Below are 23,570 nucleotides of genomic sequence, written 5' to 3'. Positions count from 1 at the left end.
AAAAAATCTCAAATTCCTCGGCTTTGCTGATTAAAGTTTAATTACCTTGAATGCAAATGATTTATCAAAGGAACACAGATTTTTTTTTTAAGAAGTTCATGCATAGCCTGGGAAGCAAAGTGTTTATTGAGGTGTTCCTCTGAGAAGGGTCTGCTCAGTGTAAGGCAAAGCATTTGGGCAGAGGCTTTTTTCCCAAATAGCTGTCCCCCCCCGTGAAAGATCTCCCTGAGCACTTGACAGCATCATGCAGCCAATTTTACAAGGAACTTACATTTTCCTGGTCTCCGGGTTTGCAAATCTATCACTGGGAATTGCCCAGACTGGGGAAAAATGGGGCCTTTACAGATTTTCCATGTTCTTTGTGTAAATTCAGGTGCCGGGAGATCTGATTGCAAAACCAGTCCCAGAGTCAGGGAGACAAAAGTGCAGGTGTTCACACTGCACTTGGCACGTGCTGCCTTTTTTGGGGGGGTGGTTTAATTTCTTTATCTTGCTTATCTTTCTGAAAGATGCCTCTTTAAGCCCTGGGCAAGACTTGCTGGGCAGCCAGCAGCGTTAGCAGGGCTGGTGCGAGCTCTCTGCTCCCCCAAAATTAAAGGGAATGGCAATGCGAGGACTCAACTTTGAGCATAAGAAAGTAGCCTGTGCTATGCAAGAGCACCTCAGCTTTGCGTCCCGATGACTTTAAAGCCGCTCGATGGCTGAGCATGGCTGAGTGGGGGTTGTCACGCCATGGCTTTTACTTACTGCAAGCCCAGGGGACCCCAGGGCCACAGCTGGGGACGGGGGCTCTGAAGATGGAGGGGAAAGGATGCACAACACTCCCCGTTAAAGCCCCTGGAAATAGAAAAGAAAATAAATGATGCTGTGTTGCCTGCCCTTCCCCCAAACCCCATGTGCAGCATTTCCAACACCGCCTGTGGGCGGTGGGTTGACCCTGTACTGGTTGTCCAACATCTCCCCAGCCTCTTGCAGACGGGCATGGGTGCGAGATGCTCAGTGACCGCCCAGCCTCGCTGCTAACCCCGACCCAGGGAACGCGGGCCGTGGGCATGGCTCACCCCCAGCCCCGGCACGAGGGTGCTGCTCCCCGAGCCTCGGGCACGGCACCCACTGGCCCAACAGCAGATAAAAGGGACGGCGCTGGCTGCCTGCTCGTGGAAAGTCCCAGCTCGCTCCTCGCCGCCCAATCTTCTCACCTCGAGCTGTTTGCAGTTATCTTCTCCCCGATTAGCATAAGCAAAGCTAAGCTGGCTGCTGTCTGCAAGCTCTTTTTTGATTGCACTAAGCTGCTGCTCCTATTGGTATTTGAGGCTATTTTTAATGCTCTTCCCTACTCCGCTGTGCCACCTAAAGCATTACCAGCAGCGACGAGGCCAGCCCGGCACGTCTCGGCTGCCTGCGCGGGCAGACAGACGCGTCCCGCTGGCCTTTCATCAGCCGGGCAGCAGCCGCGGCGGCAGCACCGCTGCCAGCAGGCTCAGCCCTGCCTCGCAGCCGTCACCCGGCGCTGGGTCAGCCGTGGTGCCAGCGATCCCCTGGGCTAGCCCATCACGCTAGCTGCTGCGGGAAGGATTACTTGCTTTTGCATCCCCAAACACCCACTTTTCTAGCTCATAGCAAAAAAGTATCTTATCCAAGCCCCAAAAGACCACTATACTTAGAAGCAAATGCAAAGGCATTAAAATTTGATCTGCAGAACGTTCATAACCCATTTGCATAATGCACAGATTTTATTAATTGCCAATTAGTTGTCAAACAGGACTAATGGCACCTGATGCAGGTAGATCGAATGCAGCCGGCTCTCTGCAACTGGAAAAACACCCGGCGCTGTGTAATTAAATGTCTCCTCCACGCTCACCCCACCCAGCTGGCCTGGGCACTGCTGGGGAAGCTTCCCACGCCACTGGGACAGGGCAGTGCCAGAATGGGGCAGCGCTGGGATGGGATGCTGCTGGTCCCACTGGTTTTATCCTTTCCCGCTGTCGTTGGGATGCCCGTGGGTGAACGCGTCTCTCTCCATCACGTGAGTGAGCTGGTGTGGGTCACGAAGGAGCAGCACAAGCCCCGGGGCTGGTAGGAGAGCTTTGGGCAATCGCTGCGGAGGGTGATTGGGGTGTCTGACAGACGGGGCAGGAGGAGGTGCGGTGTCGGCTTAGGCTGGGTGTGAAGCCCAAGGCACAGAAGGGCAGGCCTGGCATTTTTCATGCAACAGCTTAAGATCCAGCCCCGTCATAAACACAAACAGGGGAATGTGATAAAGCATCCGATCCTGCTCCACAGGTAGGGTTGTTTGCTGAGCTCGGTGATAGAGAAATGGAAATGGCCTTTCTTGCCTTGGAAACTGGCCTTATTATACCTGAAAAATAGGGATTTATCCTTGGGAAAACATACTGTAAGCATTATTTTCTCTGCCTTGTTTATCTGATCACCTACTAGGGTCACTGGCTGGGCCGGTGCATGTCTGCAGCAGCATCTCATACTCTTGGAGAGCTAAGAAAAACCCAGCCAAGGGACATATTGCTTCTTGGCTGAGCTGTAAAAAGGGGAAAATCCCCATTGCAATCCTGCCCCAGCCCCCTGCACCGGTACCATCAGGAAAAGGCTCTTCTTAAAACCTGAAAGCTGGCATGGGGGCCCTGATGGAGCTGATGGAGCCCGGCTGGCCCCCACCGGGGACACCCACAGCCTCCTGGCACCGGTGTGTCCCCACCGGCCCGGCTGGTTGGGGAAGCAGTGCCAGCCTTGGCCCCAGGGACAGCCACCCCGGGGACAGCCACCCCGGGGACAGCCACCCCGGACACCCCGGGGCTGCAGCCTGTGCCAGGCGCAGGGGGTCCCGGCTGCTCCAGGGCATGTGCTGCTGCTGTTGCCTTACATATGGAGCTTATAATTTGGGGCTTTCTGATTTTGTTAGTTTTATTTTGGGGGGCTTTTTGGTTTGTGGGTGGTGAGCCAGAATGGCCAGCATCAGGGTAGCCCCGGGGACCCCCAGGCTCGCCGGAGCGCCGCGGTGCTGGTTAGAGCCATCGTGCCCCGCTCTCCCAGGCCAAATCCTTCCCTTCTTCAAGGTTAATCATGGAAAAGGGTGGGGAAGGCAGAGCTGCGAAGAGGGGCTGTGCATGGGACAGCCATCCTACCCTACAGCCCCGGGACCAAGCTGAGGGACGAGGGTCCCAGCAATGATGTGCTGGGGAGCTGGACGCCGCTGCGGAGAATCAGTGACTATCTGATTAAACTAGCATGGGCCAGCCTAAACCACAGACCAAAGGAGACGCTCTTTCACACAACGTGGCTGCAAGCCACAGTCTGGGCTGAGGGATGCTTGGGTGCATGCAGGCTCCCAGCCACCTCCAGCTCTTCACGGGGGTAAGCCGCCCAGCTCCGGCCAGCACAGCCTGATGCGGGGGGACCGGGTTGCCCCGATCGTGGGAATGCAAAGCCACCCACCGACGGCCAGATCTGGGGCCCACAGACAGCCTGCTGCCTGCATCGGCAGCACTGCTTCAGCTCTGTGGATGCAAAGCGCCGGGTCAGCACAGAATTCCCATTATTAATTAGGCTACGGGGCAATGCAGCATCTCTCAAATCACCAGCGATCTAAAAAGAGCCACTCCATCAGCCACAGGTGTGTGCTGAAGGGTCTGCGTAAATCCGGGGAGGGGGATGCACTGCCTTGCCAAAGGCAATGGCAGGAGGCGTGTAAACTGGGGGGGAGCCGGCACGGGGGGCTCGGTTAGTGCTTGGGGGCACCCCCTTCTCCTGTAAAGCGCCAAAATGAATGAACCCCATTAGTGAGGGGTCTAAGGGCTGCGTTTGCACAGGGGAGGGTGCAAAGCCAGAGGATGGGGGGTGTGGATCAGGCGGGATGGGGGTTATTGGGTGGGATAACGCAGAGGGACCCTGGTCCCTCTGCCCCGCGCTGGAGGGAACAGCACTGAGATTGTGGAGGGCGAGCACCGGGAGAGCTGAGCTCGCCTGTGGGGGTACGCACCCACAACCTGGGCAGGTTTTTTTTTTTTAGGAGCTTGCTCAGCTGAGTTAGAAAAGCTCCAATATTTCACAGCTGCAAGAGGGCAGGAGCTGGGGCCAGAGCCAGCATCCCAGCCGGGGTGCCCAGGTCCCTGCGGTGCCACTCGCAGCCAGCCCAGCCCCCGGCTCAGGTAGCAAGGGACAGAGGGGAAATCAGCTTAATCCTGTTTTTCTGTTATACTTTGAGAAAATAGATCTATATTCCAGCATATTCCATACGCTGGCTGGCGATGCTCTAATATTAACTTTCCCTTCCTGCTTGCAGCTCCAAAGCAGAGCGCTTCTCCAAAAGCCAAAAAGAGCAAAAATACACTAATCCTAAATACAGCAAGTGCTGACAAAGCAATCGGAGCCCGCAACGGTGCTGAAAGCAGGGTTTCGGTGAGGGTGACAGTACTATTTCCCAGGCCTTTCCTGGGATTCCTGCCGCATCCTTCACCCCTTCGCCTTGGTTCGGGTAAGGCCTTGGGCACGTTGGCATGGGGCAGTGTTGCGCAAACACGAGCAGCAGCAGGGCTGAATGAGAAACACCTGGGATTTCTCCCCCGCTGCCCATCGCCAGCTTCCAGGCACTTTATTTTCAGTATTTTCTTAAAAAAAAAATTATATTCATTGGAAATAAATGCCCTGGGGCGCAGAGGCTCACCGTGCACGCTGGCACAGTGGGAACCGCTGTAATCCCTGTCCCTACCTCCAGCTCCTGGGATGGATGAGGGTCAGGGCACTGCATTTCATGCCCCTGCATGAACGGGTGTCAGCGCTCTACTCCAAACCTGTATTTCCCAGGGCTTTATATCTGGATCATAAACATTCAGAGGAGGGGGGGAAGAAAAAAGAAAATATCACATAAAAAGAGGTAGTAGCCACAGCTGCTTTTGCTTTATTGTGCTCATATAGCTCATAAACAGCTTGGGTTTGCAAAGTGGAGAGCGGCCGGGCCAGCGGCACGGTGCCGGCTCCTGCTGCTGCCACAGGGTGTTTACGGTGGGAACCTGCAGCCCCAAAACCTCCCGGGGATTTTTAGCGTGTCATGAAAATGTGAGCATGCATAAGGGGGTGTTGCAGATGGGGGTTTGCACCAATAATGCCCTGCCCAGGGGCACGGGTGCTGCCGTGCAAATACCCCCTCCGCCGGGCACGTGGGCGAGGGCTGCAGCACCCGCTGTTGGGGTGGGACCCCAAAAAAGGGGTAGCAGGGCTGCTGGGGTGGCTGGGGCATTTTTGGGGTGGCCCAGCTGAGTCCCCAAAGCTGTGGTTCCTCCCTCCCGCCCCACGTCGGCTCCCAGACACAGCCATGGGGAAGGGTGAGCCGGCTCTTTCCCTCCCAGTTTGCTTGAATGAAACCAGAGCCTGGGGTCCCGCCGAGCACCCCAGCTTCCTCCGGCACAGGGGCGACCAGGGACCCCGGGGAGGGATGGAGGGGGGTTCTCAGGGGTCTGAAAACCCAGCAGACTCCTTCCTGGAGACGCAGGGTCCCGGTTGGGGTCAGCATCAGGTCCGCTCCTCCATCCTCAGGATGCCAGGGCACCCACAGCACCCAACGGTGGGTGGCCTGGGCACTGCGTTCACCCCAGGGCCTCCCATCCATGTCAACCGATGCTGGAGGAATCCAGGATGGAAAACATCTGGTCCTCCCCGAGCAGGCTGGTCCCCGGCACATCCCCGAGCCTGACCCGGCCTCAGTGTCCCCCCAACCCATCCGGGTACCCCGCACATCCCAGACACAAGGGCAGACGATATCGTTTCAGGGCCGATTTTTCCAACAAGTTTAAATCCAATGGTGCTCTGAGAGGCAGCGCTCTGCCCAAGCCCTGCCTGCCCTGCCTGTTCCTGCCTTCCCATGCCTTGCTGCAGGGGCTTCACTGGCTTCCCGAGGGGTATATGCTCTTCGGGGCAGAATAACCACACCGGGTGGAAAGCTGGGGTTGATGATTTTGGCGCGGGGCCGTGCCTGCGCCTGACTCACCATTTAAACATGTTCTTTGTGCGATTAATTGTGAGTCGCATGTGCGAGCTGGCAGGGGAAACCTGCAGCCGGCCGGAGACTGCACAGCTGCCGCTTCCCGGGGAAATGGCGTGTCTGGGAAATGTTTCCACTGAAATTTGCCCTTAAAACCAAAACAAACCAGCGCGTTTCTCTGCTGCTGGTGCTGCAGAGAAGGGAAGGAGGGCAGTGGGTGCTGGAAGCACTGCTCCGATCTCAGGCGCCCACTGCCTTCGCACTGGGCGATGGTCCGGCGGCAGCGTCACACCAGGAAATTCGGCAGCTGGTAATTGAAAGAGCGAGGTTTCCCCCTCTGATGGGGTGGCGAGCCCCCCCTTTGCACCCCAAACCAGCCCTTTGCTCTGGAGAGGGGTACCCCAAAGCTGGGGGCTCGGGGAGCCCGCGGGCTGGGAGAGCGCAGCTCACGGTGGCGGGGATCTGGGCACGCTGGCACGAGCTGCCTGCAATACAGAGTGATGTAGGCATTGGCAAGGGGAGATGGCAGCTGCAGGCACTGGGGAAATGCTGAGTTCCCTGGGCTTTATGCATATGTGTGCGTGCCTACGTATATACCCATACATACACGTATACACATGCATGTGCATGTGCGTTCCCTGCAAAAGGAGCGACCCAAAATACTGCCTCAGCAGATAGATACACTGAAATAATCCACCGCAGTTTTGCAACCCCTCCGATGCATTTGCTCCCTTATAGCTTTACAAGGATGCTCCCGCGCCTCCGATTTTAATTCACAGCTAAATAAGTAAATAAATAGATAAACCGGCCTGGGGTGCAAACAGCTCAGCAAAGCCCGTGGTTGTTTCTGTGCTGGTTCACATGCACCGTGCAAACGGCTTTTTTGGCTGCGGGAGGTGATGGAACAGAGGGGGATCTCCTTGGGGTGCAGGTAGGGTGGGATGGAGCGAGGGAGGGGGGCAGGAGAGGCACTGGGTAGAGGGGGGAGAAAAGAGGAGGTGGCCAGGGCGAAGGGACGCGGGGCTGCGGGGACCCCAGCAACGTGCCCGGGGAGCTCGGCTGCAGCAGGCTGGGTCCTGCGTGCCTGTAATTAAATACAAAGGGATTAACAAGCTATTCGTGGGAGCCCATTAGATAAATATTAGCCAAGCTATGGATCCTCCTGGAGGCCTGCTCAGTCCATTTCTTAAAAATCAATTTGCCTTTGGTCAAGCATTTAAAGGAGGCCGCGGCTGCTTCAAAAAGCAGAGTAATTGCACAAATCCTGCCCTGCACCGCCGGCAGCTTTGGAACCCTTTGTGCAAGGTGCCTGGCACGGTCCAGCCCCAACACCCCAGCACCTTGCAGCCGCCGGTGCTCGCGGGGGTGGTTTTAGGCTGCGATGGCCACTGTGTCGGTGACCCCGGCAGGGAGAGGTTCCCAGCCCCGGCTCCAGCAGCCGCTGTCTCCAAAGGGGGTTTTCATCCCTCACCGTGACGTAGAGCCCTGGCAAGGGCTGTTACTGGCCCCGTGACCCCTCGGGGTTAGGTGGGTGTCCCCAGCTGCCCCAGGTATCCGAGCATGGAGGGAGGAGGGATGCTCAGGATGAGCCCATTGCACGTGATGGGGGGTGAGGGGGCTCTGCTTTGCCCCTGCCTTGTGCCCACCAGCACCACATGGGCTTCCAACCCCTCTCCCGTTGGCGTCTGTCTGTCCCCCCGCCGAGCGGAGCGCTGACCTTGGCTGGGGCCGCCGGGAAGCCCCAGCAGCACAAACAGCACTTCACAGCGGCGGTAAATCATTGATAGATGGGTGACGGATACATCAGGCCACGGCCAAGCTCCTCATCGCTCTGGGGTCCCAGGGGATTTTTGTCCCTGTGGCTGGCGGTGGGGGGTGGCACGGGTGGCCTGGGCTGGCTTTTCCCTGATGCAATCCTGCGTATTTACGAAGCATGAGGCCAGAGTCCTGTTTCCCTGGGCAAAGAGGTGCCCACCCTCCCTGGGGCTATAAACAGCATCATCCACCTCACAACGCATGCCTGACACCTGCGCTGGCCACTGGTAGCTGCGGCTTTTAAACCCTGCTGTGCAAAGAAAAGCATCTCCCCAGCGTGCCGGGGCAGCCCCCGGGGCACGGTGCTGGGGATGGAGGTGATGCTGCGTCCATGCAATGGGCCCTGTCGTGTCCTCCTGCACCGGAGTCATGGCTGGTTTAAATATATTTGTGGTGAGAGCCTAATCTAACTGGCTTTGGGCACGAGGGTGCAACTGGAGTCACTCCGGCAGAGGAAGCATGTTGGAGTATCCCCAGTTCCCCCAGTCCGAAGGGGAGTATGATCTCTCCGTGTCCTCTGGTCCATGACCCCTCGTGCACAATTCATTCCTGATGTCGCTGCAGTTTGCACAAGGACGGAGCAAGCCCGGCCCCGCTCCCCTACCCCACTCGGTGCTGGCCCCTTATCCCGGCTTTATCCCGGAGCGATGCTTTTCCCTTCCCTCTGCTCCCGGATCAGGTTTGCAGTGAAATGTGCGGCTTTGTAGCTCCATTCCCGGAGTTTGCCCTGCGGAGAGGTCAGCTGGCTTCTGCAAGCTCGTAATCAAAACCCGCTGGCCAAGGGCTGCGATGGCAAGCAAGCGCGCGCCGGTGAGCGCCCAACGGGGAGCCGGATCGCTGGGCTGCTGGGGTGGGATGAACCTCCCGTGCCCCTCTCCTCTGCCGGACCCTGATGGGTGCCCCAGGCCCCTGCAGGCTTTCACCACCTAAATTGCCCACATCACTGTTATTTTTCAACAGAGAGATTCGCAGACCGGTTTTCCTCCCACCCCACCACACTGGTGTGGATTCTCTGATGTCTCGTAGCATTGGGGCTGCCGGTGACCCCCCTGGGGTTTCTCTCCTCTTTCGGGGGACAGGAGCAGCCCCTCCGTCAGATGTGATTGAAGTCAGCCAGGCGGCTCTGAAGCTCGCCGAGGGACGCCGGCGAGCAGGCTCATAGACGGGCTAAAAATATTCCCCCGCTTCTGTGATCTTTCCTCCCCGTCTGCCCCTCCCCGCCAGCCGCTGCCTTTCCTGCTTTATAACACATTTCCACGGGATTTTCAGCAGCTTGGGCAGGCTAAGAGCAAACCCTGGAATAACCCCCAGGCCCAGAGCCCCAAAAAGCCCCTTTAGGGCCCCAGAAAAGGGAATGGATGGGGGAGCGGGGACGGGGGACATGGGCTTTTCTACCGGGGGCTGCGGAGATGCTGAGTGCAGCCTGTGCTTCGCCGTGCAATGGGCTGGGGGGCTGCAGCAAAGCCAGACCTGCCCCGTAGCAAGTCCCTGCCCTTCTTGTCCCAGTTTATCAATAACTTGGTAATAAAACCCAGCTCGGGGTCCTGGGCCAGGCGGGGAGCCAGGGGTCTGGTGGAGGGAGGCGATCCCGCCTTTCCATCTGGCCATCCCGAGGAATCTCACAGGCTTTAATCGCATCCGGCTGCTGCGATTCGATGTTAAAGAGGATCCCGGGATAGAGGCAGCTGTAAATACTGTGGGGCAGATTAGCAGAATATACCGTATCAGCACTACTGGCGGAGCGGCAAGCAGGGGGGATGCCTCCCCGCCGGGACGCGCGCTTAGGTTTCCTTGATGTTTCCAATATTTGTGTACTCAGGCTGGATTTTCTCTCTTTCCAGCCCCGTTTGACTTGGATCTCACGAAACTCTCTTTTATTTTCATCCTTGCTGACTTCCCAGGCAAAGCGAGAGGATAGCAGGATAAATAGAGAGGGAGATTTGGTGTTCCAGTTAAATATATGAACACCAGCCCCCCAGGCAAAACCTGGTGGCAGCACCCCCTCCGCCAGCATCCCCCGGGTCCCCGGTGATGGCCGGGGAGCCGGGGTGGTTCTGCATTGCTGGCATTCCTTTTCCAGGCGTCGATGGCTTCGTGCCACCGCCCCGGCACGCTCAACGGGTCACCCCGCTCCCGGCCACCGCCCGGGCACTGGTGAGTCCGGTCCGGTCTCCCCCAGCACTGAGCTGGGGTGTCCTCAGGCCACCCCCCGGGAAGCTCCCCCTTTCCCTGGGGCCAGCTGGGGATGCTGGGCACCACCCAGTGCTGGCTGCTGCACGCAGGGTACCGGTTCAACTGGGATGGACTGGGCTGGATGGAGTCGGGGCTGTCGGGGGGTCGCTGCCCCAGGCGGGTACACCCAGGCAAATAGCAAAATGGGGCAGCACCAGGGCAAAAACCCGGAGGAGGGGTCCTGATGTGTGTCCAGGCGCTTAATCATAAACCTAATTAAAGTGTAGGCTTGATTATGTCTCCGTGAAACGGGTATTTCTGGCACAAAATCAGCCAGCGTTCTCCTAAAGGGCCCAGCAAACGCCGGGGCTCTGACCGGAGGAAGCAGCTTCTCCCCGGCACGCGGCTCGCGTCCCTCCGTCCGGTTGCTCCCGTGCCAGGGGAACACGCGTCCACCCCAGCCGGGATGGGGAGGGAAGGAAGAGCTTCCTTGGAAATGCAAGAAACGGAGCAAGGTCCAGCTCCTCACTGGAGTTTATAGCAACGCGCCGGCTGTTGTGGCTCTGCGCCGGGGTTTCTTTATTTATTTTCTTCCCTTTATGGGATGAGAAACCATCCGGAGGCCGAGCACAGCCCCTTCACAGTAGCCGGGATTTGTTTTCCTATCTGGTTCAGGGAAGAATTTCTAAACCTCAGCTGCAGCCAGGGCCGAGGCCCTGACGCCGTGCCAGGCGTCGCCGACACCCCTGTCCCCAAACGCACCCCATGGGGGGAAAGCCCAGCGTCGCGGGTGGACATCGAGGTCCCCGTGCTGCCGCTCCGGGGTAACTTTTCCAAGCAGGACATCCTAAAAATCCCCCGGGGGGGATGCGGGGGGTTTGCAAATGATCCCCATGAGAGCGTCAGCCCCTGGGAAAGGGAGCGGGGTGCTGAGCCCCGGATGGATTTAGTTGTTACTCTGTTGCTTTGTTTATAATTTTTATCCCATTAGCAAAATCAGAGGGAAACTATGTACGCGATAAGAGAGCTCACCCGTTTGTGTGACCATCCCTGCCAGAAACAATGCGGTTATTGAAAGGCTGGGGTGGAAGATACTCAGCTGATGATAATGCAGGATCGCAGCGAACAGCTGCTGTTTCCCGGCCTCTTAATATAAATATATCTAGTGCGAGAAAAATCTGTATATTTTATGTGAATGGTATTTTCAGTCATAACCACAACACCTTTTTTTTTTTTTTTTTTGAGATACGCCTAGCAAGGCAATTAGCTCAGTTAAACCTTGTCCAAAAAAAAAAAAAAACCAAAAAAAAAAAGAGTTCCATTTATTACATTTTCCATCTGTGTTTCCGCTTCTTGGGATTTTGAGCAAGATTAATTCCAGAATTGTTAAAAAGAAATGTCACCGGAGTCTTTAGGCTTTTCACAAAGAGGAGAGGCAGACCGGACACTGGCTGACGTCCATTTTTCCGAGCTCTCCTCACGTCGGAGCCCGGGGTGGCTCATGCCGAGCGTGGCTTTTCCCGGCGACTCTCCTCCGGCCCTGCGAGCATCTCACGGCGGTGTGAGCCGCGGCGTTTCTCTTAGGCTATATAACAGCATTAGCATACGTGCCATCCACGTACGTGTTTATATATCGCCTCGCTGGTATTCAAGAGCTCTTCCTGCTGCTTTATTTAGCCTCTGCGGCAAGGCAGGCGCTGCGTTACTGTATTGCTGCGTTACGGGAGGCCGGGGGCGCGAGCGATGGGGCAGGGGCCGTGCAGGATGCGCTCGGCACGACCGACGTGTCCTCCTCGGCAACACCCAAAGCGACGGGGCCGTGTCCCGCTTGCGCCCTCCCCGACCCCGAAAATGTTCTATGAGTTGGATTAAATGAGCTGAGCGGCAGCTCTGCCGCGCGCCTGGCCCCTACCTGGCTATCTTCTCTGTGGGAGGGGTGTTTCCAGGGGGAATTTTGGGGGAAAAAAAAGACATTTCTGGCTGGGGTGGCGGTCCCTGCTCAGCCATGACGCTGCCCGTGCCCTCAGCTGCGGTGGCGTTCGGCACCGGTGGCTTCGCGGGGACTCGGCACGACACAAGCAGGAGCGAGCTGCCGGGTGGAAACGCTCTCCGAATTTCACATGGCGTGGATCAGAGAGCAAGCCCAAAGCCGATGGTTTTCCAGCCCCGGCTCTGCCGAAAGCCAGGCTGTTTTTTTCCATGAGGAGAGCAGCGCATTGGATTCCCACTGCCGGTACCGCGCACTCGCATAATGTAATTACCCAGCACGATCTGTTGAGCTGCAAACAGATTTCAGAAACGAGCGTCAGGGTATTCACAGCAGAGCTGCTCTTTATTTAGGTCTGGGAACAAGCGGCTGTTCTCTCCCGGAGCCTCGGAGAGACTGCGGGGGCAGAGCCGGCCTCCCAGGTCATCCCAAAAAGTGCCTATAGACACTTAAAAGTGAGGAATAAATAACTACTCCGAAAACAATCTCACCAGATGGCACCTCTCGGCTCGGAGACGCTTTGCTGCTAATTTATGGTGCTGCTGCTGCTGCTGCTGCTATTCCCATCCCGGGTCACCTATGGCGAGAGGCCCGTCTGCACGGTGGCTCTGTTGTCCGGCACTGGCCGTGTCACGGCTGAGCCCAGCTCACCTTTGATCCAGCTGCTGGGATGTCAGTGGAGGCTTTAAGGGGAGCAGGATTTGGCCCTAATTCTGCTCCTGCCTCAACCTGACTCTGAAGTACTGGTTTAATATGTCAGCAGCACAGCTGGGACTGGGGATACTGGGCTGGGTGCAGGGGGTGCTTGGGCTCCCCTCTCTGGGGATGCTTGGGTCCCCACGGGGGGACGTGTGGGTGTCCCCTCCCTGGGAGATGCCCAGGTCCCCCCCGAGGATGCTCAGCTCCTCTCCCTGGGTGCGTTGGGTGGGTACCTTCTCCGGGGCCGGTACATTCTCTGGGGAGGCCCCGGGAAATGCTCAAGCCTCCCAGGGAGGCTGCTCGTGTGCCCTCCCCAGGGGATGCTCGGGTCCCTTCCAGGGCGGGTTCGTGTCTCCCCACGAACACGGGACCCCCGGGACCGGGGTGGGGGGGATGCCCGCCTTCCCCAGCCCCCGCCGGGGCACACGCTGGGGTCCCCCCGCCGGGGCCGGGGCGATGCCCGGCTCCCTCCGGGGCTGCCCGGGTCCCCTCGCCGGGGCTGCCCGGTCCCCCCCGGCTGTCCCGGGGCCGGCGCTCAGGCGGGAGGCGGTGCCGGTGCCGCTCGGGGCGGTGCGGCCCGGGAAGGGGCGGGGGCGGCGGGTTGGGCTGGGCTGGGCTGGGCTGGGCTGGGCACGGCTCCGTTAGGCTCGGCTCGGCGCGGCTCGGCTCGGCTCGGCGCGGCAGGGCTCGGCAGGGGCTCGGCAGGCAGCGCGGTCCCCGGAGCCGCAGGTAGGTGCGTGCCCGGCGCCCCGCACCGCGCTCCCGGCCCGGCTTAACCCGGCCCGGCTTAGCCCGGCCCGGCTCAGCTCGGCTCAGCTCGGCGGAACCGCCGCGTTGCCGCCCCCCCCCCCCCCGCCCCGGGGCTCCCGCGGGTGGGCCCGGCGTGGGGTGGCGTGGGGCCGGCGCGGCCGCTTGTTGCGCTTGGGGGGATGAGTTGGTGCCGGAGAAGTGCGAGAGGCTCCGGCTGCAGGAATGCGAGTCATTTCCTCCGCCCGCCGGCAGCGGCGGCTCCGCCGGACCCCGCCGCCCGCCCCCACGGCTCCGCCGCGCCCCCGCCACGGCCCCGGCCCCGGCCCCGCCGCGCCCCCCCGGCCCCCTCGCCCGCGGGACGCCTCACCCCCGGGTCACACGCACCCACGGATCCCCTTGACCCTGGGTCCCCTCAGCTGTGGCTCGTGGGGCGCGCTTGCCCACGGGTCCCCTCGTCCGTGGGACCCCTTACTCGTGGGGCGCGCTTGCCCACGGGTCCCCTCGTCCGTGGGACCCCTTACTCGTGGGTCACACTTGCCCACGGGTCCCCTCACCCATGGGTCACACTCATCAGTGGGTACCCTGACCCATGGGGCCCCTTGATCATGGGTCATACTCACCAGTGGGTCACGCTCGACCACGGGGCCCCTCGGCTGTGGGACCCCTCACCCCTGGGTCACACTCACCCACGTATCCCCTTGACCCTGGGGCCCCTCAGCTGTGGGTCACACTTGCCCACAGGTCCCCTCACCCGCGGGACCCCTTGCTCATGGGGCACGCTTTCCCCCAGGTCCTCTCACCCACAGGACCCCTCGCCCCTGGGTCATGCTCGCCCATGGACCCCCTCACCCCCGGGTCACACTCACCCACAGATCCCCTTGGCCCTGGGTCCCCTCAGCTGTGGGTCACACTTGCCCACAGGTCCCCTCGCCTGTGGGACCCCTCGCCCCTGGGTCACGCTCGCCCATAGATCCCCTCGCCCCTGGGTCCCCTCAGCTGTGGGTCACACTCGCCCACAGGTCCCCTCGCCAGTGGGTCCCCCTACCCATGGGTCACACTCACCCGTGGGTCACCTTACCCATGGGTGCCCTGGCCTGTGGCTAACACTTGCCCGTGGGTCACACTCACCCGCAGATCCCCTCACCCCTGGGTCACACTCACCCACAGGTCCCCTTGCCTGCAGGCCCCCTTGTCCCTGGGTCACACATGCCCACGCATCCCCTCACCTGTGGGACCCCTTGCTAGTGGGTCACACTCACCCGTGGGTCCCAGCCCCCGTGGGTCACACTCACCAGTAGGTCCCTTTGCCCGTGGGCCACGCTCACCAGTGAGTCCCCTCACCCCCGGGTCCCCTCACCCGTGGGTCCTCTTGTTTGTGAGACCTCTGTTCCGTGGCTTGCGTACACCCTCGCCCGTGGGTTGCACTTGCCCATGGGACCCCTCACCCAGGGGACCCGTCATCTGTTGGTCCCCTCACCCGTGGGTCCTCTCACCCGTGGACCCTCCTGTGTCTGGGTCACAGTCAGCTGTGGGACCCCCTTGTCCCTGGGTCCCACTCACCCACGGGTGCCCCCACCCGTGGGTTGGCCACGGGGGTGCCGTGGCTCGTGGTGCGGGCTGATCCCTGGCAGTGCCGCTAATGCTCTTCGTGTTTCCCACCGGGGATGCGAATCCCCACCAGGTTCTGGAAGCGGCAAGGATAAACCCGCGCGGCTCCGAAATTGGCCTTTGAGTGACATCGTGCCCTCGTGGCAGCGAGGAAATCGGGGCTGAGGTTTCCCAGGACGGAGCCGAGGTTTCCCAGGACCATTCCTGGTGTTCCCGTGTCCCTTGACTCGCACGTAGGGGTGAGGCAGTGCCGGTCCCCGCTCTTCCCCCGGTCCCCGCTCTGCCCCCGGCCCCCCACCGCCTTTGCTGTCATCTTTCAGTCCTGAATCAGCTTTTTTTAATGCTCACGGCCGATGCGTTCCCGGGCGGGAGGATTTTTTTCCCTCTAAGCCAAACTCTGCTTTTCCAGAGATGCTTCGCCGTGGCGCTGGGCACGCAGAGCTTTGCTGCTCTGCCTGATTCCAGGGCTGGTTTGTCTCAGTGTTTTTCCACGGGGCTCGCTCGCCCTCGCCAATTCTTGGACAGAGCGGGGCTTAATTCGAGCTCTCTTGCTTGAAAGCGATGTTGTTTCGTTTAAAACTCCCAGTCCCGAAGGCGTATTGGGGTTTGGTTATAGGTACTGGCTTTTTACTATCGTTTTGTAAAGGGCTTTCTTTTTTTAAACTGGGTTTATTCAGGCTCTTTAAACCCAGAGTCTGTAAGCAATTATTCCATTACATGAAAGTCAGTACGCTGAAAAAGATTAATTCAGACCAGATGTAAAAATAAATGTGAATTTCAAATTAAGATGATGTCAGCTCCCTCCTGCTATTAAAAAAAGCAGCTTTTGGACTCCAGATGGAGTACACAAGTGATGGCGGTGGTTAAAATATCTGCCTGCTTCTTAATTGAGTTTTAGGCCTTTTTTTTCCGTGTCTGAAAAGCGGGCTTAGGATATTTTTCAAATAAAAAGAAAAAAAAAAAGCTTTTCCCCATTGCTGCCGGGGCAGGGAAGTTTATGGAGGCTTTGGCGTGGCCAAGGAGCTCTCCCAGCCGGAGAACCGGAGAGCGGCACTGCCGGGGGAAGACAAATCCCCTCCAGGATTAAAAAAAAAGTACCTTGGTTTGGCTTCGTTTTGCCGGATCCGGCGCTGGAGGCGAGGACGCCGGGACCGCAGCGGGGGCAGCGGGGGCTCTGGTAGTCCAGGCGCGGTTACGTGCGTTTTGGCAGAAAATGGAGCTGGTTTGCAGGCTCTCGGCTGTCTGCAGAGCCCTTTGCATCCTTTTTTTTCCTCCCCATGTGCATTTCCCGGAGCAGGGATGGGTTTGGGTGCTGATCCCGCATAGGGGAGTGCGCCCAGGAGTGGGGTGCCGGGAACGGGGCTCCCCGAAAGCGCTTTCCCCCGGGAAGGAAGGATTTGCCCAGGGCTGGAGCATCTTTGGGGGGGGGGGGTATTAAATAGCGATGTCCATGGTTTGGAAACTCGGGTGTAGGGATGCGGGATGGTGACACTGGCCCTTACGGCTGCTTTGTGGTCCAGAGAGCAGATCCCGCAGCCCAGGGCCAAATCCCAAGGGATTTATGGATGCCCATGGAAGGGGGAGCGAAGGCGCTGCTTCGCGTCCACATGCATCCTTCGGAGAGATGCCTGCAGTCCCGGGAGCTGCACCTGGGCACCGGGGAGTTTTGGCTTGCTGCTGGCGATGCCAGGGGATGGTTCATAAAGCCCCCGGGAACGCGGCGGGGACAGGGTCCGGAGCCACGTGCCCCATTGGGACCCGGGGCTCTGTGCTAGCCCCAAGCACGGTCCCTCCACAACCCCGTCTTGGTGCAACTGGATGCTCTGAGCCGATATTGCTCTAATCCCGAAGGCTCGGGGCAAAGTTTTCCGGAAGGAAATAAAATGGAGGGGGCTGGTTCAATAGCAGGAGGGGGAAGGGGAAGAGCAGGCGCCGTCCCTCCCTCGCTGGAGCCCGTGCCAGGCAAAATCCATTTCTCCATGCATCCTCGGCAGAGGCTGGGCAGCTTTATTTTGTAGTGCACCAAAATAAGGGAAGGAAGAGGCCTGGAATGGCTGTGCCATGGGTTACAAGCAGATGGAAAATCAGTGCTTCCAGGCCGGATTCAGCTCTGTGCATGGCAGAAGGACTGGAGCTGCCGTGGCTCTGCCTGTTTCCCCATGCCCTGATGTGATGTCCCACGGGGCTCGTCCCCACCGCTGGCTGCAATTGCAGCCACGCCGCAAAGAGGAGGTTGACAGAGGGGCCATTATCCCATTTTTGGGATGATGCGCTTGGCTTGGCCCTTTGCGGCCATCCCTGGGCGTCCCCAGCGCCCGCTCTGCCCTTTGGTGTTGTCCCATTGCTGCAGCCGAAGGGGAGGAAGAGGAGGAAGAAGAGGAGGAGTGTTGCGGGGGTGGAGACAGGCGAGCTTCTGGGGGGACCTTCCTTGCAGAGGCTTTTTGGACCCCTCCAGCGCTCGGGGGCCTCTGCCGGGGCTGGTGGGGCTGGCCCCCGGCTGCCCAGGCTGAGTTTCCAGCATCCAAATAGCTTTTGTGGCGGATGAAGTAATGTAATATTTATAACTGAGTCCTTTTTCCCAGTGAAGGACTCTTTCATCTGCCTCTCTTCATTAGGAGGAAACTGTTGAGTTCATGAAGAATTGGAGACGATTTTAATTACGGGGCAACCGCAAGCAGGAATTAATCTAGCTTTTGGGTTAGTAGAGGCTGCGTTAAGCGACGGCCTTAAAACTTGTAAAAACAGCTCGCGCATACCTGCGCCCTGTGATGTGGGGTAAAACCGACTCTAAACTCTTAAAAACAAGAAATTCCTGCCCCGTGAATTCATCTTCCCACCTCGCTCTGCACTTGGGGCAGCCTCTCGCCGCGGGACGGCCCGTGCCTACGTGTGGATCCCGTGCTCAATCCCTTCCCTCGCCCCTGTGGTGGCTCGGGAGGGCTGGAACAAAAGCCTGGCGGTGGGTTAGATGGCTGATAGGGTGGAATTTAAAAAAAAAAAAAAGGATATTTTGGTGAGGGGAGTATGAATTTGAGTGATGGAGAAATGGATCTGTTTGGAGGCTGGGGGTTGTGTTGGGCAGTCGGTACTGGGGTGGGCTGGTGGGTACCACCAGGTGCAAACCTGCCCCAAACCCACGGGCACGGAGACTCAGCCGCTGCTTCTAAACGTAATTAAATAACGCGGAGCGGGGAAGAAACGCTGCACATGCAAACCAGCCTCGCTTCGCATGCACAGAACCTGCGCGCCTGCTTCTTTGGAAGAAAAACCCACCTCAGCCGGCAAGTTCAAGCGATGCTAAATCCCCAACCCTGGAATTGCATCCAAATTTATGTTTCCTACAAGAGCCTGGCACGCTGCTTCGGCACCTCTGTCTGAACCGGGCCTAGCCTCTGCCTGCCCTCAGCCGTGTTTGCAAGACCCCGTGCTGAATAAATCCCCCGCCGAGTCAGCAGCAACGGCCCGAGCTGCTTTTCCAAGCCGTGCCGGCCGGCAAGTTTACGGCGTGATGTTTTCTTTACAGCAAGGCTTTGTGACGGGGTTTATCCCGTGGCGTTGGTACCAGGGAGGGAGACGGTATTCCAGCAGCCGGGGCCGAAAACCGCAGCGGATCGAGGGATTTTCTCTACGTAGCCCCAGAGTTACAAAGCGCATAAGGGGTTTGCAGTGCATTCCTATGGAATTTTAATGCTCTTTTCCCTATAGCAGGGAAAGCGTGGCTGGAAGACCTGGATCTCCTGGCTTTGCGGAGGCTAATCCATACCCGAGTCCTCGTTCCCAGTGTTTTTTTCCAGCTGGCTTTGCTCTCCGGATGGAAAACCCCTTGCAAAACTGCCCGGGGTGGAGGTTACCGCTCGGGTGACCCGTGTCACCCCCCCGGCGCGGCGTTCCAGGGCAGCTCTCCCAGCAATCCAGGCTTTTTCCAGCTCGGAGCCGGGCATGTTTGTGCCTCCTGTCTGCGCTTGCACCGGAGCAGAAGCGACTCGGCGAGGGCAGCGGCGCGGGGTCCCGGGGAATCAAAGCTGACATTGTAGGAATGAACAGCAGATGCTCGGAAAGAATTTGCCGGCCTCTGGCCGAGGCTGCTGGAGGCACATCGCCCTGGAAAGGCCTTTTTGTGCCCACTTGCTAAATCTGCCGCGGCTCCGGCTCGCAGAGGGGCTGGCAGAGCCCCAGGGGAAGCTCCTGGAGCTGAAGGGGGTCTCGCAAAGCCACCAGCCACCCCCATGGTGCCCTACATGGAGAGCAAGGCTGTCTGATGGGACGTTATCATTCAGCAGCAGGAACTGAAGCATTTTCTATACAAATACCAAAATACATGTTGTTTTTTCCTCCAGTGTTTTGCTTGCCCTCGCAGGTAGAGCCGCTGCTGAGGGAGATGTTTTCTTTGGCTCCAGCGGTGCCATCCCCACCGAGCCGCATGATGCCCATGCTCCGCTGACGCCAGGTCGCGTGTTTTAGTCCCCGCTGCTCAGGAATCAATTCAGGCTGCAGGAGGAGGAGTGAATATATTGACTGGCACGGGAACGAACGGCCCCGGGATGCCAAGAGTGGCATGGTGCCGCGGGGAAGCTCTCCCGTGGGACGCCCAAGCTGCACGGCGGGGCCCGATGCCCAGCACCTGCTTGGTTTCTGAAGGCAATTTGCAGGCAGCGAGGTGATGAGCTGTGACACTGGGGTTTTTGCCAGTGCCTTGAAGTCTTGGTTTCATTTCCAAGTTCTTGTAAGAAGGTGTTTTCCTCGGGGATCCCGCTGTGAGCAGGGCTTGGTGCAAAGGCTGTGGCCAAGGAGGGACCGGTTCCCGACCGGCTGCTCGGGGCTGGTTCCCACGGCAGGGATGCTGCGGGGCCCCGGGTGTGCAGGGCTGATGCCGTGGTGCTGGCGGCAGAGAATAACCTCCTGGTGATGGTTTTACCAATAAATCCGGTGGTTTGTGCCTGTGGCTGTAGTTTTGAGCCGGTTGTAGCCCACAGGGCTGTGGTAGGAAGATGCTCTGGTGCACCCGTTGGGTGCAGGAGAGCTTCGGGTGGGAGCGGGGTGTGGAGGGTGCTGGTGGGTGCCCCGGGGCACGGCTGCTTTGCCAGGGACGTGGCGTCCTCCCTGCCACAGCCAGCACAAGTTGCTTCACGCCCAGCCCCGCGTCGGCGCACGAGAGCTGCTGGGCGCCCGGCCGGGGCGAGGATGTTTGCCAAATACCTTCAGCCCCGTTTTGTTCACCGCTGTGGTTTTTAATGAACCTTGAAACCAACCCGTCCGCTGCGCTGTTTGCTTCCAGTTGGGATCAATCGTGTCCGGGCATGGCTGCAATGCACAGCTGCAGTGCGTGGATGCAATGCATGACCATGATGTGCAGCTGCAATGCATAGATGCAATACCTGACCATGATGCATAGATGCGAGGCACAGCCGCGATGCATAGCCACAATGCACGGGTGCAACGCGTGGCCACGATGCATGGCCACAATGCACAAATGCAATGCACAGATGCAACACATAGCCACAATGCATGGCCACGATGCATGGCCACAATGCACAAATGCAATGCACAGATGCAATACGTGGCCACGATGCGCGGCCACAATGCACAAACGCAATGCACAGATGCAATACGAGGCCACGATGCATGGCCACAATGCACCACCACAATGCATGGATGCAATGGATAGATGCAATGCATGGCCACGATGCACGTCTGTGATACACAGATGAAATGCATGGCCACAATGCACCATTACAATGCACGGATGCAATGCTTAGATGCAATGCATGGCCACGATGCACGGCTGTGATACACGGATGCAATGCATGGCCACGATGCATGTCTGTGATACACGGATGCAATGCACGGCCACGATGCACATCTGTGATACGTGGATGCAATGCATGGCCACAGTGCACCGCCACAATGCATGGATGCAGTGTACGGCCATAATGCACGGCCACGATGCACAGATGCAATGCATGGCCATGCTGCACAACTGTGCAGGGCCTCGGTGCTGCAAACCCAGAGCGGCATGGCGAGAGAGCATCACCTCTGGATTTCCCAACTTCTGCAAAACCCCAGTAACTACCTAACACAAAGTCACCTCAGGGCACGTTTTTCCCTGCTGTACAAATATGCAAGTTAAACTGTTTTGGAAGCCAAAGGCATTTTCATTTAGACCAAAGCAAATATTTGGTGAAGAGGGCGACACTATACTGCCCCCAGTGCCAGCATAAATCTATGGTTAGGAAAAGGGTGAACTAGTTTAGAGTTTAAAGATCCGTGCATTTGTGTCCCCAGGGCTGGTCGTGGGGTAAAAAGGGCTTAAGGAATATTTGCTCTTGAAAATAAGACAAAACCGAATTGCCTGGGGTTAGTGCTAGGATGGATTCGCCCGCTCAGCCCTGGTACAGATTTAGGCGAACACTGGGAAATGCCAAGGGACGGCGATTCCCATCTGCAAATGGCTGTTAGCGCATGGTTTGGTTTTATTTAACCCCTGTAAAGAGCTGGAGCAGGGGGAGGTGGCGCTGGAGGGGACGCGGGGGTCCTGCCGCAGGACCCCGCACCGGCCCCTCGCCATTCTGCTGCTGCCAGCAAAACCTCCCGCGTCGCCATGCCGCTCCTCGCCGGCAGAGCCGGGTTTGTTCCCAGCAGATAGACTTTTGGTTTTTTTAATGATGCCGGGAAAGCCTTTCCTGAGGTTTTTCTGAACCCGAGCCGGGAGAATAAAACTGCTGGGTCAGGTTTTTTGGGGCTGGGCTGCGATCCTGCGCTGCCCTAACCGCGGCGCCGAGGTTGGGATGCGGGGTGGCTGTGGTGGGGTGCGCTCGGGGGTTTCGGGGCATCCCCTGTGACCCCCCACTGCTGGGGGACGTGGTGATGGGTAGGAAGGATGCCCACATCGGGGTGCGGGAAGCCGGGGGTGCTGTGCACAGGGCTCAGCCCCTCTCTCGCCCGCAGGAATGGCGCCCGCGGGGACCGAGGCCGCCCCGGCCCGCCGGTGAGGTGCCCGCCGCCTGCCCCGAGCCCCGAGCCCGGACCACGATGAACAAACTGACCTTCCACAACAACAGAGTCATGCAGGACCGCCGCAGCGTTTGCATCTTCCTCCCCAATGACGACTCCCTCAACATCATCATCAACGTAAGGCGGCACGGTGGCTGGGGAAACCCCCTGAGCATCGACATGTTCATCACACCCAGGGGCTTGCAACCGTGTGCATTTGCAAGCTCTGGTTTTAATTTTGAGCCTGCCTGCTCTCTCCCTGATGGAGAAATGCACACGAGTTATTCCTCCTGAAGGCTGCAGCAACGTTTTACGCTCTCCTGCTTCTTCTTTACTCGATGTGCTGCTGGTTTTCGGCGGGTGACCCGCTGCATGCCATCCCGCGGGGCGGCACGACGAGGAGCGGGCAGTCCTTCCTCCTTCGGTCCTCGCTCCGTGCATCCCTGGTGGATGGCAATTCAACCTCGGGTACCCCAGCAAATAAGCAGGAGGGGGATTTGGCTCTGATTCAGATGTAGTATTTAACATAAAATTCCTCCACTTTTTATTTTTTTAATTCCCCACCACCTGATATTCTGTTTTCTGCCCCCAAAGCCATCTCCCCGGCACTGGGCTGGTTGCAGCGAGGTCTCCACCACCGCACGCTGCTCTTGAGCTGCCTTGTGGTCCCCCGTGCATCCCATCGCTGGGAGAGCTCTGGTCCTGCACCCCAGGGTGGGAGCCCGCTTTTGGGGATTTACATGTTAGCCCCATGGGAAAATGAGCCCCGTAGCCCAGCCTGTCACCCCCCGGTCCTGCTCGGGGACCCGGGGCGGGGTTGGGTGCTGCCCGCCCGGCTCAGCTCCCCGGCTGACCGATGCAGTGGGGATCGCGTGTGGGTTTTTTTTGCAGGTGAAGATTTTGTGCCACGAGTTACTGGTGCAGGTGTGTGACCTCCTGAGGCTGAAGGACTGTCACCTCTTTGGGCTCAGCGTCATCCAGAGTAAGTCAGGGGCTTATGGCATGGCTTCGGTGCTCACGGCTTGTCCAGCCTGATGCCATCACAGCTCGGCAAGGTGCAGTGCTACCAGGTCGGGGGTGCATGTTTGCCCAAAGGTGGGTGCAGATTCACCCAGCCCTTTGGTGGCCTCTCATTAGGTGACGAGGAGGTTATGGACCCTCCCGTACCACCCGCCGATGGGTCGGGGGGGGCCAGGGCAGGGATGCAGGGGACACACGGGGGATGCTGATGCCACTTCTGTCCCACCCAGACAATGAGCACGTGTACATGGACCTGGCCCAGAAACTCTACAAGTACTGCCCCAAGGAGTGGAAGAAGGAGGCCAGCAAGGTCAGCGGTGAGGTCTTGCATGGAGAGCTGACGGCAGTAACGCCACCTCTGTCCCCATCGCAGGTCACTTCCAGGACACGGGAAAACGCAGCCGAGGGGCGGGGGGGCACTTGCCAGCGCAGGGCGGCAGGGTGGGCGTGCAAAACAAGACACGGATGGTGTTTGATGGCCCCAGGTTGCCCCAAGTGCCACCACATGCCCCAGCTGGGGACGCATCCTCCGTGCTC

At 58.8% G+C, this 23,570-nt stretch overlaps 1 protein-coding gene across 5 annotated transcripts in view; it reads left to right on the top strand.

The window, feature by feature from the left end:
- FRMD6 (FERM domain containing 6) overlaps positions 1–23,570 on the top strand; it is a 39,153-nt gene that overhangs the window by 5,918 nt on the left and 9,665 nt on the right. The window contains exons 1-4 of one of the 5 annotated variants that reach the window (XM_087746874.1): positions 13,261–13,394; positions 21,969–22,151; positions 22,905–22,995; positions 23,264–23,343. In XM_087746874.1, the coding sequence (XP_087603000.1) occupies positions 22,053–22,151; positions 22,905–22,995; positions 23,264–23,343 (270 nt within the window). In that variant the 5' untranslated portion in view covers positions 13,261–13,394; positions 21,969–22,052. Of the gene's footprint in view, positions 1–13,260; positions 13,399–19,270; positions 19,681–21,968; positions 22,152–22,904; positions 22,996–23,263; positions 23,407–23,570 lie in introns of those variants that run through there. The other 4 variants (XM_087746870.1, XM_087746872.1, XM_087746871.1 and 1 more) reach the window with 4 other exon arrangements.

Source organism: Nipponia nippon, unplaced genomic scaffold, assembly GCF_047370975.1.
Source record: "Nipponia nippon isolate SJK-2023a ecotype South Korea unplaced genomic scaffold, ASM4737097v1 scaffold_11, whole genome shotgun sequence".
NCBI lineage: Eukaryota > Metazoa > Chordata > Aves > Pelecaniformes > Threskiornithidae > Nipponia > Nipponia nippon.
Note: the sequence above shows the minus strand (reverse complement) of the source record. Positions and strands in the feature narration are given on the sequence as shown.